At 51.7% G+C, this 19,088-nt stretch overlaps 1 protein-coding gene across 1 annotated transcript; it reads left to right on the top strand.

Moving 5' to 3' along the window:
- The first annotated feature begins 544 nt into the window (after positions 1–544).
- On the top strand, positions 545–14,319 carry TSN (translin). The gene is made up of 6 exons (XM_063428531.1): positions 545–747; positions 7,749–7,842; positions 10,369–10,465; positions 11,668–11,783; positions 12,753–12,832; positions 13,455–14,319. Exons 1-6 carry the CDS (start codon positions 682–684, stop codon positions 13,689–13,691), a joined length of 690 nt encoding a protein of 229 aa, XP_063284601.1. The 5' UTR covers positions 545–681; the 3' UTR covers positions 13,692–14,319.
- Positions 14,320–19,088: the final 4,769 nt, after the last annotated feature.

Genomic DNA, 19,088 nt, shown 5'->3' with positions numbered 1-19,088 from the left:
AGCAATCCCGGGGCTCAGTTATTATAATATCACAGATTGGGGGATTATCCCAGCAATCCCGGGGCTCAGTTATTATAATATCACAGATTGGGGGATTATCCCAGCAATCCTGGGGCTCAGTTATTATAATATCACAGATTGGGGGATTATCCCAGCAATCCTGGGGCTCAGTTATTATAATATCACAGAGTGGGGGATTATCCCAGCAATCCTGGGGTTCAGTTATTATAATATCACAGATTGGGGGATTATCCCAGCAATCCTGGGGCTCAGTTATTATAATATCACAGATTGGGGGATTATCCCAGCATGGGGCTCAGTTATTATAATATCACAGATTGTGGGATTATCCCAGCAATCCTTGGGCTCAGTTATTATAATATCACAGAGTGGGGTATTATCCCAGTACTGGCCCTTGGGGGCCCCATGTAATGCTCAGTAAATACCCGGAACCATTGTGACCGGTTGCAGTTACTGACCGAGCCTATTATATCACCGGACCGTATGTACGTCATTTCCGGTCAGGGATGGTGACGCTAAGTGCAGGTAGTGACGTCAGGTTCCGGAAGTGTTTTCGCTTCCTCGTGTGGCTGCAGTGTCCGCAGAAGTTAAGAGCCGCACCCACCAATCACCGCTCGCCAACCATCCTGACCCCGCCCCCGAGGTGACGTCAGTGCCAGAATGTCTGTGATTGATATGTTCGTGGAGCTGCAGAGCGGACTGAGCGCCGACCAGGAAATCCGGGAGGTGGGAGTCGGCTGGGGGGGGGACACAGAGTGCGGGGAGACACACAGAGTCTGACAGAGTGCGGGGGACACACACACACACACAGAGTCTTACTGAGTGCAGGGGGGGACACAGAGTCTGACAGAGTGCGGGGGGACACACACACACAGAGTCTTACAGAGTGCGGGGGGACACACACACACAGAGTCCTACAGAGTGCGGGGGGACACACACACACAGAGTCCTACAGAGTGCGGGGGGACACACACACACAGAGTCCTACAGAGTGCGGGGGGACACACACACACAGAGTCCTACAGAGTGCGGGGGGACACACACACACAGAGTCCTACAGAGTGCGGGGGGACACACACACACAGAGTCCTACAGAGTGCGGGGGGACACACACACACAGAGTCCTACAGAGTGCGGGGGGACACACACACAGAGTCTGACAGAGTGCGGGGGGGGCACACACAGAGTCTGACAGAGTGCGGGGGGCACACACACACAGAGCTACTGAGTGCAGAGGGGACACAGAGTCTGACAGAGTGCGGGGGGGGCACACACACAGAGTCTGACAGAGTGCGGGGGGGGACACACACACAGAGTCTTACTGAGTGCAGGGGGGGACACACACACACACAGAGTCTGACAGAGTGCGGGGGGGACACACACACAGAGTCTTACTGAGTGCAGAGGGGACACAGAGTCTGACAGAGTGCGGGGGGGGCACACACACAGAGTCCTACAGAGTGCGGGGGGACACACACACAGAGTCTGACAGAGTGCGGGGGGGGCACACACAGAGTCTGACAGAGTGCGGGGGGCACACACACACAGAGCTACTGAGTGCAGAGGGGACACAGAGTCTGACAGAGTGCGGGGGGGGCACACACACAGAGTCTGACAGAGTGCGGGGGGGGACACACACACAGAGTCTTACTGAGTGCAGGGGGGGACACACACACACACAGAGTCTGACAGAGTGCGGGGGGGACACACACACAGAGTCTTACTGAGTGCAGAGGGGACACAGAGTCTGACAGAGTGCGGGGGGGGCACACACACAGAGTCTGACAGAGTGCGGGGGGGACACACACACAGAGTCTTACTGAGTGCAGGGGGACACACACACACACACAGAGTCTGACAGAGTGCGGGGGGGGCACACACACAGAGTCTGACAGAGTGCGAGGGAGACACACACACACAGAGTCCTACAGAGTGCGGGGACACACACACACACACAGAGTCCTACAGAGTGCGGGGGGACACACACACACACAGAGTCCTACAGAGTGCGGGGGGACACACACACACAGAGTCCTACAGAGTGCGGGGGGACACACACACACACAGAGTCCTACAGAGTGCGGGGACACACACACACACAGAGTCCTACAGAGTGCGGGGACACACACACACACAGAGTCCTACAGAGTGCGGGGACACACACACACACAGAGTCCTACAGAGTGCGGGGGGACACACACAGAGTCCTACAGAGTGCGGGGGGGGCACACACAGAGTCCTACAGAGTGCGGGGGGGGCACACACAGAGTCCTACAGAGTGCGGGGGGGGCACACACAGAGTCCTACAGAGTGCGGGGGGGGCACACACAGAGTCCTACAGAGTGCGGGGGGGGCACACACAGAGTCCTACAGAGTGCGGGGGGGGCACACACAGAGTCCTACAGAGTGCGGGGGGGGCACACACAGAGTCTGACAGAGTGCGGGGGGGGCACACACAGAGTCTGACAGAGTGCGGGGGGGGCACACACAGAGTCTGACAGAGTGCGGGGGACACACACACACAGAGTCTTACTGAGTGCAGGGGGGGACACAGAGTCTTACAGAGTGCGGAGGGGGCACACACACAGAGTCTGACAGAGTGCGGGGGGGGACACACACACAGAGTCTTACTGAGTGCAGGGGGGGACACAGAGTCTTACAGAGTGCGGGGACACACACACACACAGAGTCCTACAGAGTGCGGGGACACACACACACACAGAGTCCTACAGAGTGGGGGGACACACACACACAGAGTCCTACAGAGTGCGGGGGACACACACACAGAGTCCTACAGTGTGCGGGGACACACACACACAGAGTCCTACAGAGTGCGGGGGGACACACACACAGAGTCCTACAGTGTGCGGGGGGGACACACACAGAGTCCTACAGAGTGCGGGGGGACACACACACAGAGTCCTACAGAGTGCGGGGGGACACACACACAGAGTCCTACAGAGTGCGGGGGGGACACACACAGAGTCCTACAGAGTGCGGGGGGGACACACACAGAGTCCTACAGAGTGCGGGGGGGACACACACACAGAGTCCTACAGAGTGCGGGGGGGACACACACACAGAGTCCTACAGAGTGCGGGGGACACACACACAGAGTCCTACAGAGTGCGGGGGACACACACACAGAGTCCTACAGAGTGCGGGGGACACACACACAGAGTCCTACAGAGTGCGGGGGACACACACACAGAGTCCTACAGAGTGCGGGGGACACACACACAGAGTCCTACAGAGTGCGGGGGACACACACACAGAGTCCTACAGAGTGCGGGGGACACACACACAGAGTCCTACAGAGTGCGGGGGACACACACACAGAGTCCTACAGAGTGCGGGGGACACACACACAGAGTCCTACAGAGTGCGGGGGACACACACACAGAGTCCTACAGAGTGCGGGGGACACACACACAGAGTCCTACAGAGTGCGGGGGACACACACACAGAGTCCTACAGAGTGCGGGGGACACACACACAGAGTCCTACAGAGTGCGGGGGACACACACACAGAGTCCTACAGAGTGCGGGGGACACACACACAGAGTCCTACAGAGTGCGGGGGACACACACACAGAGTCCTACAGAGTGCGGGGGACACACACACAGAGTCCTACAGAGTGCGGGGGACACACACACAGAGTCCTACAGAGTGCGGGGGACACACACACAGAGTCCTACAGAGTGCGGGGGACACACACACAGAGTCCTACAGAGTGCGGGGGACACACACACAGAGTCCTACAGAGTGCGGGGGACACACACACAGAGTCCTACAGAGTGCGGGGGACACACACACAGAGTCCTACAGAGTGCGGGGGACACACACACAGAGTCCTACAGAGTGCGGGGGACACACACACAGAGTCCTACAGAGTGCGGGGGACACACACACAGAGTCCTACAGAGTGCGGGGGACACACACACAGAGTCCTACAGAGTGCGGGGGACACACACACAGAGTCCTACAGAGTGCGGGGGACACACACACAGAGTCCTACAGAGTGCGGGGGACACACACACAGAGTCCTACAGAGTGCGGGGGACACACACACAGAGTCCTACAGAGTGCGGGGGACACACACACAGAGTCCTACAGAGTGCGGGGGACACACACACAGAGTCCTACAGAGTGCGGGGGACACACACACAGAGTCCTACAGAGTGCGGGGGACACACACACAGAGTCCTACAGAGTGCGGGGGACACACACACAGAGTCCTACAGAGTGCGGGGGACACACACACAGAGTCCTACAGAGTGCGGGGGACACACACACAGAGTCCTACAGAGTGCGGGGGACACACACACAGAGTCCTACAGAGTGCGGGGGACACACACACAGAGTCCTACAGAGTGCGGGGGACACACACACAGAGTCCTACAGAGTGCGGGGGACACACACACAGAGTCCTACAGAGTGCGGGGGACACACACACAGAGTCCTACAGAGTGCGGGGGACACACACACAGAGTCCTACCGAGTGCGGGGGACACACACACAGAGTCCTACCGAGTGCGGGGGACACACACACAGAGTCCTACCGAGTGCGGGGGGGACACACACAGAGTCCTACCGAGTGCGGGGGGGACACACACAGAGTCCTACCGAGTGCGGGGGGGGACACACACAGAGTCCTACCGAGTGCGGGGGGGACACACACAGAGTCCTACCGAGTGCGGGGGGGACACACACAGAGTCCTACCGAGTGCGGGGGGGACACACACAGAGTCCTACCGAGTGCGGGGGGGACACACACAGAGTCCTACCGAGTGCGGGGGGGACACACACAGAGTCCTACCGAGTGCGGGGGGGACACACACAGAGTCCTACCGAGTGCGGGGGGGACGGACACACACAGAGTCCTGCCGAGTGCGGGGGACGGACACACACAGAGTCCTGCCGAGTGCGGGGGACGGACACACACAGAGTCCTGCCGAGTGCGGGGGACGGACACACACAGAGTCCTGCCGAGTGCGGGGGACGGACACACACAGAGTCCTGCCGAGTGCGGGGGACGGACACACACAGAGTCCTGCCGAGTGCGGGGGACGGACACACACAGAGTCCTGCCGAGTGCGGGGGACGGACACACACAGAGTCCTGCCGAGTGCGGGGGACGGACACACACAGAGTCCTGCCGAGTGCGGGGGACGGACACACACAGAGTCCTGCCGAGTGCGGGGGACGGACACACACAGAGTCCTGCCGAGTGCGGGGGACGGACACACACAGAGTCCTGCCGAGTGCGGGGGACGGACACACACAGAGTCCTGCCGAGTGCGGGGGACGGACACACACAGAGTCCTGCCGAGTGCGGGGGACGGACACACACAGAGTCCTGCCGAGTGCGGGGGACGGACACACACAGAGTCCTGCCGAGTGCGGGGGACGGACACACACAGAGTCCTGCCGAGTGCGGGGGACGGACACACACAGAGTCCTGCCGAGTGCGGGGGACGGACACACACAGAGTCCTGCCGAGTGCGGGGGACGGACACACACAGAGTCCTGCCGAGTGCGGGGGACGGACACACACAGAGTCCTGCCGAGTGCGGGGGACGGACACACACAGAGTCCTGCCGAGTGCGGGGGACGGACACACACAGAGTCCTGCCGAGTGCGGGGGACGGACACACACAGAGTCCTGCCGAGTGCGGGGGACGGACACACACAGAGTCCTGCCGAGTGCGGGGGACGGACACACACAGAGTCCTGCCGAGTGCGGGGGACGGACACACACAGAGTCCTGCCGAGTGCGGGGGACGGACACACACAGAGTCCTGCCGAGTGCGGGGGACGGACACACACAGAGTCCTGCCGAGTGCGGGGGACGGACACACACAGAGTCCTGCCGAGTGCGGGGGACGGACACACACAGAGTCCTGCCGAGTGCGGGGGACGGACACACACAGAGTCCTGCCGAGTGCGGGGGACGGACACACACAGAGTCCTGCCGAGTGCGGGGGACGGACACACACAGAGTCCTGCCGAGTGCGGGGGACGGACACACACAGAGTCCTGCCGAGTGCGGGGGACGGACACACACAGAGTCCTGCCGAGTGCGGGGGACGGACACACACAGAGTCCTGCCGAGTGCGGGGGACGGACACACACAGAGTCCTGCCGAGTGCGGGGGACGGACACACACAGAGTCCTGCCGAGTGCGGGGGACGGACACACACAGAGTCCTGCCGAGTGCGGGGGACGGACACACACAGAGTCCTGCCGAGTGCGGGGGACGGACACACACAGAGTCCTGCCGAGTGCGGGGGACGGACACACACAGAGTCCTGCCGAGTGCGGGGGACGGACACACACAGAGTCCTGCCGAGTGCGGGGGACGGACACACACAGAGTCCTGCCGAGTGCGGGGGACGGACACACACAGAGTCCTGCCGAGTGCGGGGGACGGACACACACAGAGTCCTGCCGAGTGCGGGGGACGGACACACACAGAGTCCTGCCGAGTGCGGGGGACGGACACACACAGAGTCCTGCCGAGTGCGGGGGACGGACACACACAGAGTCCTGCCGAGTGCGGGGGACGGACACACACAGAGTCCTGCCGAGTGCGGGGGACGGACACACACAGAGTCCTGCCGAGTGCGGGGGACGGACACACACAGAGTCCTGCCGAGTGCGGGGGACGGACACACACAGAGTCCTGCCGAGTGCGGGGGACGGACACACACAGAGTCCTGCCGAGTGCGGGGGACGGACACACACAGAGTCCTGCCGAGTGCGGGGGACGGACACACACAGAGTCCTGCCGAGTGCGGGGGACGGACACACACAGAGTCCTGCCGAGTGCGGGGGACGGACACACACAGAGTCCTGCCGAGTGCGGGGGACGGACACACACAGAGTCCTGCCGAGTGCGGGGGACGGACACACACAGAGTCCTGCCGAGTGCGGGGGACGGACACACACAGAGTCCTGCCGAGTGCGGGGGACGGACACACACAGAGTCCTGCCGAGTGCGGGGGACGGACACACACAGAGTCCTGCCGAGTGCGGGGGACGGACACACACAGAGTCCTGCCGAGTGCGGGGGACGGACACACACAGAGTCCTGCCGAGTGCGGGGGACGGACACACACAGAGTCCTGCCGAGTGCGGGGGACGGACACACACAGAGTCCTGCCGAGTGCGGGGGACGGACACACACAGAGTCCTGCCGAGTGCGGGGGACGGACACACACAGAGTCCTGCCGAGTGCGGGGGACGGACACACACAGAGTCCTGCCGAGTGCGGGGGACGGACACACACAGAGTCCTACCGAGTGCGGGGGACGGACACACACAGAGTCCTACCGAGTGCGGGGGACGGACACACACAGAGTCCTACCGAGTGCGGGGGACGGACACACACAGAGTCCTACCGAGTGCGGGGGACGGACACACACACAGAGTCCTACCGAGTGCGGGGAACACACACACACAGAGAGTCTTACAGAGTGCGAGGGCGACACACACACACAGAGAGTCTTACAGAGTGCGAGGGCGACACACACACACAGAGTCTTACAGAGTGCGAGGGCGACACACACACACAGAGTCTTACAGAGTGCGAGGGGGGACCGGAGGCGTGTCGGGGCTCAGTCTTACAGAGTGCGGGGGTGACACAATCATACAGAGTTTCTGCTCTATATTGTCATCACTGATGGTTTTTAGGATGTTAACTTTCTTTTTTTCTTGTTTTTAGGATATCAGGAAAGTAGTTCAGACTTTGGAGCAGACTGCGCGGGAAATTCTTATCCTTCTTCAAGGAGTACATCAGGAGGCTGGGTTCAAAGACAGTGAGTCCATATATCCTAGGCTACTGGTTCTTTCTGTAATGAACAGCTAGTGATAGTGATCACATTGTTTGAACAATTTGGCCTGGCTGCACATTCTAGGTAATACTCTTTCTCACTGACAGATTAAGAGCCCAGTGGGCCTAGTGCTGACAATTATGATGGGTCTACAAAATATTATCAACCAAAAACACTAAAACAATCATACCTCCCAAGCGTCATGTATATGATGGAGATGGTGCTGGAGGGAAATTCATAGGATGCAGCTATGAGAAAACACATACCCACGCTTTCATCTTTCAAGTTATTTCATACCCACTACTGGCAGTGTCCAGTAAAGCAGGAAGTCTATGAACGGGGTAAAAGGGTGGGCCAATGATGCAAATCACATAACCAGAACTGCCAAAAGAGGCGAACATACCCAAAAAGGGGGCATGTGTATGTCCTCATGTCTCCCAGACCCTTAGTGTCTGTGTCCCCATGTCTCCCAGTGTCCCCATGTCACTAAGATACTAGGGGACATTGAGAGACATGGGGACACTGAGATACTAGGGAACACTGGGAGACACTAAGGACTCAAATCTATCACCGTGAGTGCCTGAGATTTCTTTTTCTTTTATACTAGAGGACACTGCGAGACATGGGGGCACTGGGAGACATGGGGACTCTGGGAGACATGGGGCACTGAGACATTGTGATACATAGGGGACACTGGAGACTTGATAAAGACATGGGTACAACCTGCTTAAATCTATCACACTTAGTGCCTGAGATTTTTTTTTTTATACTAGGGGACACTGGGAGACATTGAGACACTCTGAGACTAGGGGACTTTGGAAGACTAGGAAACACAGAGACACTGGGGACACTGGCACACTACAGACACTGAGAGACACCAGAGACACTGGGAGACATGGGGACACTGAGATACTAGGGACACTGGCTGGGAGACATGGGGACACTGGGAGTGCCCCATGTCTCCCAGGTCTAAAACTCGCCCAGTGTCCCCTAGTGTTTGTATGTCCATGTCTCCCAGTGTCCCTTAGCGTCTGTGTCCCCATGTCTCCTAGTGTCACTGTAAGAGACATGGGGACACAGATACATGGGGACACAGAGAGACTAGGGGACTCTGGGAGACTAGGGACACACATTAGGGCCACTGGGAGACATGGGGACAATGAGACACTAGGGCCACTGGCTGGGAGACATGGGGACACTGGTAGACATGGGGCCACTGTGTCCCTAGTGTCTCGGGGTCCCCATGTTCCCCAGTGTCTCAATGTCTGTGTCCCCAATTCTCTAACTGTCCCCATGTCTCAGTTTCCCCTAGTCTCCAAATTCCCCTAGTGTCTGTGTCAACAAGTGTCCCTATGTCTCCCAGTGTCCCCAAGCCTCTCACCGTCCCCATCTGTTTCCCCTATGTTAATCCGTCCCTGCTCTTTCTATGGACATTTGCAAGGTTGTTTTTTTTTTGTTTTGTTTTTTTTAAGGGACACTATGGTCATCAAAACAACTTTAGCTCAATTAAGCTGTTTTGGTGTATAGATCACGCCCCTGCAGACACACTGCTCAATGCTCTGCCATTTAGTAGTTAAATCACTTTGTTTCTGTTTATGCAGCTCTAGCGACACCTCCCCTGACTGTGATTGACACAGCCTGCATGAAAAGAAAACGGTTTCATTTTCAATCAGATGAAACTTACTTTAAACGTTTTTATCTCTGTAAATTAAACTTTAATTACATAGAGGAGCCTCCTGCAGGGTCTACCAAGCTATTAAAGCAGGAGATAAGAGATTCTAAATTAAACATAATTTGCAAAAACGGAAGTGTAAACTTTAGATGGCTTTTTACAGGAAGCGTTTAGGAAGGCTGTTTAAGTCACATGCAGGGAGGTGTGACTAGGCTTCATAAACAAAGGGATTTAACTCCTAAATGGCAGAGAATGGAGCAGTGAGGCTGCAGGGGCATGTTCTATACACCAAAACTGCTTCATTAAGCTAAATTGTTTTTGATGTCTATAATGTCCCTTTAATGGAAGGGAAGATAATCGTTCATTCAGTACCCTGGTCCATAGTAGACCTACTTCAATGTATACTAGTGTGGTCCTTGAATTATTTGTGTGTGCACGTAATGAATATATTGTGGGTTCGTTTGTATTGATTCTTTACTGCAGTTCTTAGCCTGTCTCTATATTGAGAATGCACTAGGAATGATCATTTCAAACCCTGGTACCTAGTGGGAAGCATATTGTTTCCACTCTGCGAATTCTGTAGTGGGCACCATGATGGTATATCCTGGCTAAGCGTTATTGTTTATATATTGTATGTAAACCCCTGCTGCCCATCACACCGCTCTCTTTTATCCAAGACTAAGCCAATATGTGTTCGCTCTGGAGAATGTAGCATTAAGTATGGGCAGTAGATTTCTTTGCATCTTATTATGCTCCTTGCTTTTTGTTTTGTTTTTTTTTTTGTTTAATTTTTATTTGGTTATTATTGTCCATTTTCCTTTACATGTTCCATTTATCAGTACCTGCAAAATGTGTGAAAGTACGGGAACACTTCAGCACTGTCAGATCCCAGCTCGCCATTCTAAAGACCAAATTCCCATCCGAGCAGTACTACAGGTAAGTCATTCATCATCGGTCGCTGGCATTCAGGTTAATCTTTTTGCATAGCCTTATAACTACTCTTCATTTTATAAATAAAAAGGCAAAACCGCAGCCGCACCAAACCACCCAAAGATACCCAAAATAATAAATACAATAGTTTAATAAGGAGCTTCAGTGTCTGCTTCTAATTGTTTACTAGAATCTAATATTTATTGTAAATTAGTTGCTATAATCACACCCAGTGTACTTTTTCTTAAGTCTCATGCACAAAACAACTTAAATTACAGCAATACAAAGTGGATGGAGCTCTTAAAATTGATACAAATAGGTGTTTAATTTACAATGTGCAATTGCATTACAAAGTGGCAGAGGTTGGCTTCGCTTTGTGGTGGAGTGGCACATTGTAAAGCAAGCATTTATTTTGTATGAATTTAAGTGCTTCATACATCTTGTATTGCGATAATAAAATATCTACTTAAGCATAAGGAACAGGAATCGAGGATACGTGTTATTTGAAATGTACGTCACATGTGGAATAACTCATGGAAAAGATAACTAGAATCACTCAGAAAGTATTGATGAGGTCATTCAGGTACAGATTGTGAACTGGCTGAGCCAGTATTGTGGGGACCCACTGGGAGCTGTTTGGATCTAGTAAGACTAGGTAGTTTCATGATCTCACACAGACCATGTCTGCTCCGTGAACCAGGTTAGTTTTTTACTTTATACACTCCCAATTGCTCAGCATTTCTCAGAAAATTATGTTCTGAACACAAAGTGATTTCTCATTAGTTTAATATGAAGCACACAAGTGAGTAATATCGGCTCTTGTGACCTCTCCATACGCTGAAAAATGAATAAAATAACTGTGAGCCATTCTTGTGTCAACTCTCTTTTTCGCCTTCATAAATAGGTCCCGATCAGTGCAGTATGTCCTTCTCTAGCTGGGAAATCCTGCTCATTGATTTACTGGAAGAATTGCAGCATCATTTGTTCTAGTTTGCTTGTCTTTCTGGAGGCCAATGTATTACATTGTGGTTTTGCAGTGTTTGGGGGGATAAAAAGAAGGTGCTGTTTTTGTGATCACTTTGCTTATCGGAAGTGAGACGAATTCTGGGGGAATTCTTTACATTTTCTGGAAATGTCTGAGCATTTGGAGACTTGTCCAGTGTTCTCATTCTGTGATGAGTTGATTATCGGAGACTTCCTCTCTGCAGGTTCCATGACCAGTGGCGGTTCGTATTGCAGCGCCTCGTCTTCCTGGCATCCTTCCTGGTTTATCTGGAAGCTGAAGAACTGGTAACCAGGGAAGCTGTGGCTGAAATACTGGGAAGTAGGTTTACAATGGCAGACTTTTTTTATTTTGTTGGTTTTTGTTTTGTGTTTCCTGTGATTTCTTTTAAATTAGTGGTTTTATATTGTGATTTTAAAAGATAATCTTTTTGTGTATTTAAACGTGTCTCCAAATGGGCGTGTAACTGTTTGCCATTTAATCATTTGTTTACTGCTGTCATAATACAATTAGAAGTTAGATGGCATGTCTACACAAGTAACTAAAACCTGAATTTCTGTTCACATTCCCAATTACTGGTGATCAGAGTCCGGAGTGTTACATGTTATGATGTGCGGAGGCTATATTAGGCACTTATACCAATAAAGTATATAGCTCGCTGGCGCAAACCTTGTATGCGGTTTTCCACGGTGAGCTGAATAAATGTTGTCTATGGTGCTGATTCTGTGAAGCCTCTATACTTTATTGAACAACAATAATACCTAATAAAGCCTCTATACTTTATTGGTATACATCGATTTTTATGGTGCACGGGTGTGGCAGTAGACGCGCTTAGAACCGATGTTCCTTTGTGCAGTATCTTACTATCTTATAGCACCTAAGAGCACTCCTGCAAAGCATTGTGGGACAGTGTTACAATGGTCTTCATAGTAGTTTTTAACCTCCCTGATATTCCATGTAGAGACATTGGTCATCCATGACTGCCGGAGATCACTGTGTTTTTCCATCTAAATGTTTGATATTATTGCCATGACTTATGTATGCCAGGATCTGACATTATTGCATGATAAAACTACGGCCTATTTGTTCACTGAAAACCTTCATGGAAAACCTTTCTTCCTGTTTCTTTCCCTCTCATGATAAATGACTATAAAGCCACACACAGCTTCTCGCGGTCCTCCTCCTGGTATCAGTTTTCCTGTCACATGTTAGAAGGATTTTAATCTGTAATGTATTTAGAAACTAAACCTTTTGTGTCACTGCTCAGCACAGCATTTCTGTTTGTTCTAGTTGAATATGAACGAGAGAAAGGGTTTCATCTAGATATTGAGGATTATTTGTCTGGGGTGCTGAACCTCGCCAGTGAGCTGGTAAGTATGAGGGTTATTTTGTACAAGAAATCTAATGTTTAAGATCTTGTAAAGTTTTTAATTGAAATTACCAAAGAAACACAAGTGCCGTAAGCGATACAGCCCACCCACCATAGTGGTTACGGTGCCAGGAGTCCATGCGATCCTCGACACTAATAATCTGAGTGTTACGCCAAAGCACAAGTTCTTACCGTCTCCTGATGCTCTTGGCCAATGAATTGTGTCCAAACCGGTTATTAGTTGTGATTTAATGTTGAATCATTATTAAAATTATGGTGGAATAAACACACAGTGCAAATTCTATGTTTGGTTTTGGTTCAGAAGTTGGACAGTTGCCTCAGTCCTTAGGGGGTTAAAGGCCAGGGGCTTCATGTATCCTCTACATTTTTGTACTTTAGTGCATTGTGCGAAAATGCCTGGCTGGCTGGCTGGCTGTGTGTATGTATGTATATGTATTTTTTAATGTTTTTCTTTATTGTCTGCATCATGAAAGTTTCAAATAGAATAGTTTGCCATCTTGGTCACCATTTAACTTTTGAAACTGATTTATTTTGTATGTATTTATTAATTGTTTGATATTCTTTTTACTTATTCTATTGTTTGTGTTTGGACCACTCTCCAGTCTAGGTTAGCTGTGAATAGCGTCACTGCCAGAGATTACGCCCGACCCCTCCGCATTGCTACATTCATCAACGAGCTGGATTTTGGCTTTCGACTGCTCAACCTGAAAAATGATTCCTTGAGGAAGCGTTACGATGGTCTAAAGTACGACGTGAAGAAGATAGAGGAGGTGGTTTATGATTTGTCCATCAGGGGACTCGGCCGAAGTCAGCCCAGCACCAGCTGTGCGGACAAGTAATAGATGCTTGTATTTTTAGACTCGTGAGCTCAGATTGCCAGAGCAGTCGTTCTGCGGTCCATTCCAGCTTGCTAGTTTGGGGTAAAGGTGTTTTGATGCTGCATATTCTACCATTGTTTCATTTTATTGGGGTTGTTACAGTTGATATGATTACCGAGTTCATTAAGGAAGCAGAGTGAGTAAGAGTATTTGTTGGAACCTGTGTTTTGTCTTTTCCTTTTTCTTTCCAGTAAATATTTGCTATTCAGCATGTCAGTCCTGCAGTCTCGACAGTTCTGGTGCTATTATTGTCTTTTTGGTTAACCTGATCTTTCTCAATAATGATTAAACCAGGGACCGCCTGGCAATTGCCCTTCAACCCCCACTATTCTCAGCTAGCCAAGTAAAGGTGGTGGGAGGTGTGGTCAAGCCACAGATGACCCTATAAGCATTTAAAATTGTGATGCTGTCCCTGTTTGGGAATCGTTTCAGCTCACTGTGAACGGACTGTTCTTTACACTAATCGTTTAGATACCGCAGGAAAGCCTGAACCCATTAAAGAACCAATGTCGTTGATGGATGGGGGAGACCTACAACTTGTTGTTTATCAGATTATTCCCACATTTTCTATAATAAAGAATTTATTGAAGGAGCTGACTTATGCAATATATTTTTTGGGGGTGTATTTCTCCTTGGCTGTAGAACAAACCGTCTCTGCCTGTACATGTCACTTGTACCCAAATGTTACAAACCTGGTGCAGAAGTGCAACCTTTATTCTGTTTTCTTGTCATTTCAAGCAATGCCTCGGTTTATAGCTGGGCTGGCTCAGTCTGACTGTTGTAATAATAGACATTGCTAACATATGAAATCTATAAACCTGCTTTGCTCATTGACATAAGGATAGGAGTTCGAATTAAAAATCTTTCTACAATTGTATTGTGTCTGCTCTGACGAGCGTCTTCGTAATGTAGAGGACTATATGAGCTGACTGTTGCTGGCTGCAGTTAGTGACTGGATGAAGGCCCTAGCTCTGCGTGAGGCTTGCCTGACTATTGCAGTGATCCAATCCAAGTTGGTAATCATGGCTCAATTCTGCTTTTTTGATTGGACAGATTGGATCAGTGCAAGTAGCTTTTTCCAAACGTCCAAGCGGCAGTCGTGACAAGTGGGATGTAGCTGCCCATTTCTCACAGGACCGGTAGCATTGAAAAGGTTCAAACAATAAAATGCAGTCCCCACCCCCCAGTCTTCTCCCCTCTGAGCCTTCTTTGAACTCCCCAGTATTTGCCTGTCTCGAGAGAGACCGGTCAGGTAGCAGAGCTTTTTTAGTGTTTTGGATAGACGTGGTGAGGGGGCTGCGGCTCCTGGAGGGCTCTGTCTTGTTTTTTGAAGGTTTGCTTGGCCAGTGCACTTGTCCTTTAATTATCATATTATATGAACACACGACGGGCTCCTGTATTTCACTCCTTTATCGTTCTGCTCAATCCGTGATGGGAGAGGCGAAGATGCGGCTGTATGCACAGCTGGGAGGCTCCGAATGTGGACAACACACTGGGGTGTTGTTGCATTCCACTTACGGATCGCAGAGTGCTATGTACGTGCACAATGCGATCTCGGCACCTGGTGAGAACTCTTCAATCTGGAGACTAATCGCAGGATATTTAAACCCAGCAGTAACTATGTGGCCACCGGGTGTGTTTCAGATTAGTTACCAGTGTGCTCTCACCAGAGGCTTATTAGGGTGAGACGAGTAGCTTTCATCTTAATAGTCTTTCTTTCCTAAATAAGTTCATTTGTAGTGTCTCCCAGGTGCAATCCACATTAGCCTTCGTGTGTTTCGCCAATTTGTCCAACAAACAGAGAGGCAATTAGGCAACCAATTCCTTATAGCCTCGTTATCCGTATAGGAGGCACAAGCACGTTTAAGCTAAGTGCATATTAGTTTATGTTTCAGCAAGTTTGTACTAAAATTCAATGCTATTTCCAAGGCTGGCTTCTCTACAAAGGAATAGCCTGTTCACTGCGTATGCTGGTCTGAGTGTTGCAGAAAGGCTGGGCTTCCTCATTGTGGAACACACGCATGGGTTTCTCTGGGTCTCCAATGACCGAAAAGGAATGTACACACAGGTTGTGATTTATCTCCTCTATCGGCAAATGCATGTGCAAGTTATCGTCTTTTTTGGTGCAACTGCTTAACTGCCTGTTGGTGTGCAATGTTCAGGCCCACCTATGTACAGCCTAACTGCATGTCTGTGGGCAGTGCTCAGACCCATCTATGTACAGCCTAACTGCATGTCTGTTGGCAGTGTCCAGGCCCACCTATGTACAGCCTAACTGCATGTCTGTGGGCAGTGTCCAGGCCCACCTATGTACAGCCTTACTGCATGTCTGTGGGCAGTGTCCAGGCCCACCTATGTACAGCCTAACTGCATGTCTGTTGGCAGTGCTCAGGCCCACCTATGTACAGCCTAACTGCATGTCTGTGGGCAGGGCTCAGGCCCACCTATGTACAGCCTAACTGCATGTCTGTTGGCAGTGCTCAGGCCCACCTATGTACAGCCTAACTGCATGTCTGTTGGCAGTGCTCAGGCCCACCTATGTACAGCCTAACTGCATGTCTGTTGGCAGTGCTCAGGCCCACCTATGTACAGCCTAACTGCATGTCTGTGGGCAGTGTCCAGGCCCACCTATGTACAGCCTAACTACATGTCTGTTGGCAGTGCTCAGGCCCACCTATGTACAGCCTAACTGCATGTTTGTGGGCAGGGTTCAGGCCCACCTATGTACAGCCTAACTGCATGTCTGTTGGCAGTGCTCAGGCCCACCTATGTACAGCCTAACTGCATGTCTGTGGGCAGTGTCCAGGCCCACCTATGTACAGCCTAACTACATGTCTGTGGGCAGTGTCCAGGCCCACCTATGTACAGCCTAACTGCATGTCCGTGGGCAGTGTCCAGGCCCACCTATGTACAGCCTAACTACATGTCTGTGGGCAGTGTCCAGGCCCACCTATGTACAGCCTAACTGCATGTCTGTGGGCAGTGTTCAGACCCACCTATGTACAGCCTAACTACATGTCTGTGGGCAGGGTTCAGGTCCACCTATGTACAGCCTAACTGCATGTCTGTTGGCAATGTTTAGACCCATCTATGTACAGCCTAACTGCATGTCTGTTGGCAGTGCTCAGACCCATCTATGTACAGCCTAACTGCATGTCTGTGGGCAGTGTTCAGACCCACCTATGTACAGCCTAACTACATGTCTGTGGGTAGTGTCGGGGCCCACCTATGTACAGCCTAACTACATGTCTGTGGGCAGTGTCCAGGCCCACCTATGTACAGCCTAACTGCATGTCTGTGGGCAGGGTTCAGGCCCACCTATGTACAGCCTAACTGCATGTCTGTTGGCAATGTTTAGACCCATCTATGTACAGCCTAACTGCATGTCTGTTGGCAGTGTTCAGACCCACCTATGTACAGCCTAACTACATGTCTGTGGGTAGTGTCGGGGCCCACCTATGTACAGCCTAACTACATGTCTGTGGGCAGTGTCCAGGCCCACCTATGTACAGCCTAATTACATGTCTGTGGGCAGTGTTCAGGCCCACCTATGTACAGCCTAACTGCATGTGTGTGGGCAGGGTTCAGGCCCACCTATGTACAGCCTAACTGCATGTCTGTGTGCAATGTTCAGACCCACCTATGTACAGCCTAACTGCACACAGACATGCAATGTTCAGACCCACCTATGTACAGCCTAACTGCATGTCTGTGTGCAATGTTTAGACCCATCTATGTACAGCCTAACTGTATGTCTGTGGGCAGTGTTCAGACCCATCTATGTACAGCCTAACTGCATGTCTGTTGGCAGTGCTCAGGCCCACCTATGTACAGCCTAACTGCATGTCTGTGGGCAGGGCTCAGGCCCACCTATGTACAGCCTAACTGCATGTCTGTTGGCAGTGCTCAGGCCCACCTATGTACAGCCTAACTGCATGTCTGTTGGCAGTGCTCAGGCCCACCTATGTACAGCCTAACTGCATGTCTGTTGGCAGTGCTCAGGCCCACCTATGTACAGCCTAACTGCATGTCTGTGGGCAGTGTCCAGGCCCACCTATGTACAGCCTAACTACATGTCTGTTGGCAGTGCTCAGGCCCACCTATGTACAGCCTAACTGCATGTTTGTGGGCAGGGTTCAGGCCCACCTATGTACAGCCTAACTGCATGTCTGTTGGCAGTGCTCAGGCCCACCTATGTACAGCCTAACTGCATGTCTGTGGGCAGTGTCCAGGCCCACCTATGTACAGCCTAACTACATGTCTGTGGGCAGTGTCCAGGCCCACCTATGTACAGCCTAACTGCATGTCCGTGGGCAGTGTCCAGGCCCACCTATGTACAGCCTAACTACATGTCTGTGGGCAGTGTCCAGGCCCACCTATGTACAGCCTAACTGCATGTCTGTGGGCAGTGTTCAGACCCACCTATGTACAGCCTAACTACATGTCTGTGGGCAGGGTTCAGGTCCACCTATGTACAGCCTAACTGCATGTCTGTTGGCAATGTTTAGACCCATCTATGTACAGCCTAACTGCATGTCTGTTGGCAGTGCTCAGACCCATCTATGTACAGCCTAACTGCATGTCTGTGGGCAGTGTTCAGACCCACCTATGTACAGCCTAACTACATGTCTGTGGGTAGTGTCGGGGCCCACCTATGTACAGCCTAACTACATGTCTGTGGGCAGTGTCCAGGCCCACCTATGTACAGCCTAACTGCATGTCTGTGGGCAGGGTTCAGGCCCACCTATGTACAGCCTAACTGCATGTCTGTTGGCAATGTTTAGACCCATCTATGTACAGCCTAACTGCATGTCTGTTGGCAGTGTTCAGACCCACCTATGTACAGCCTAACTACATGTCTGTGGGCAGTGTTCAGGCCCACCTATGTACAGCCTAACTGCATGTGTGTGGGCAGGGTTCAGGCCCACCTATGTACAGCCTAACTGCATGTCTGTGTGCAATGTTCAGACCCACCTATGTACAGCCTAACTGCACACAGACATGCAATGTTCAGACCCACCTATGTACAGCCTAACTGCATGTCTGTGTGCAATGTTTAGACCCATCTATGTACAGCCTAACTGTATGTCTGTGGGCAGTGTTCAGACCCATCTATGTACAGCCTAACTGCATGATGTGGGCAGTGCTCAGGCTTACCTATGTACAGCCTAACTGTATGTCTGTGGGCAGTGTTCAGACCCATCTATGTACAGCCTAACTGTATGTCTGTGGGCAGTGTTCAGACCCATCTATGTACAGCCTAACTGTATGTCTGTGGGCAGTGTTCAGACCCATCTATGTACAGCCTAACTGCATGTCTGTGTGCAATGTTTAGACCCATCTATGTACAGCCTAACT

This window comes from Pelobates fuscus, chromosome 8 (assembly GCF_036172605.1).
Source record: "Pelobates fuscus isolate aPelFus1 chromosome 8, aPelFus1.pri, whole genome shotgun sequence".
Taxonomy (NCBI): Eukaryota; Metazoa; Chordata; class Amphibia; order Anura; family Pelobatidae; genus Pelobates; species Pelobates fuscus.
Note: the sequence above shows the minus strand (reverse complement) of the source record. Positions and strands in the feature narration are given on the sequence as shown.

What these genes read in the sequence shown, in the direction of transcription:
- TSN (XM_063428531.1), top strand. Translation starts at nt 682, where the DNA reads ATGTCTGTGATTGATATGTTCGTGGAGCTGCAGAGCGGACTGAGCGCC. An exon ending in GGAGGCTGGGTTCAAAGACA is followed by an intron (nt 7,843 to 10,368) that starts GTGAGTCCATAT and finishes TCCATTTATCAG; the next exon opens with TACCTGCAAAATGTGTGAAA. An exon ending in TGAACCTCGCCAGTGAGCTG is followed by an intron (nt 12,833 to 13,454) that starts GTAAGTATGAGG and finishes ACCACTCTCCAG; the next exon opens with TCTAGGTTAGCTGTGAATAG.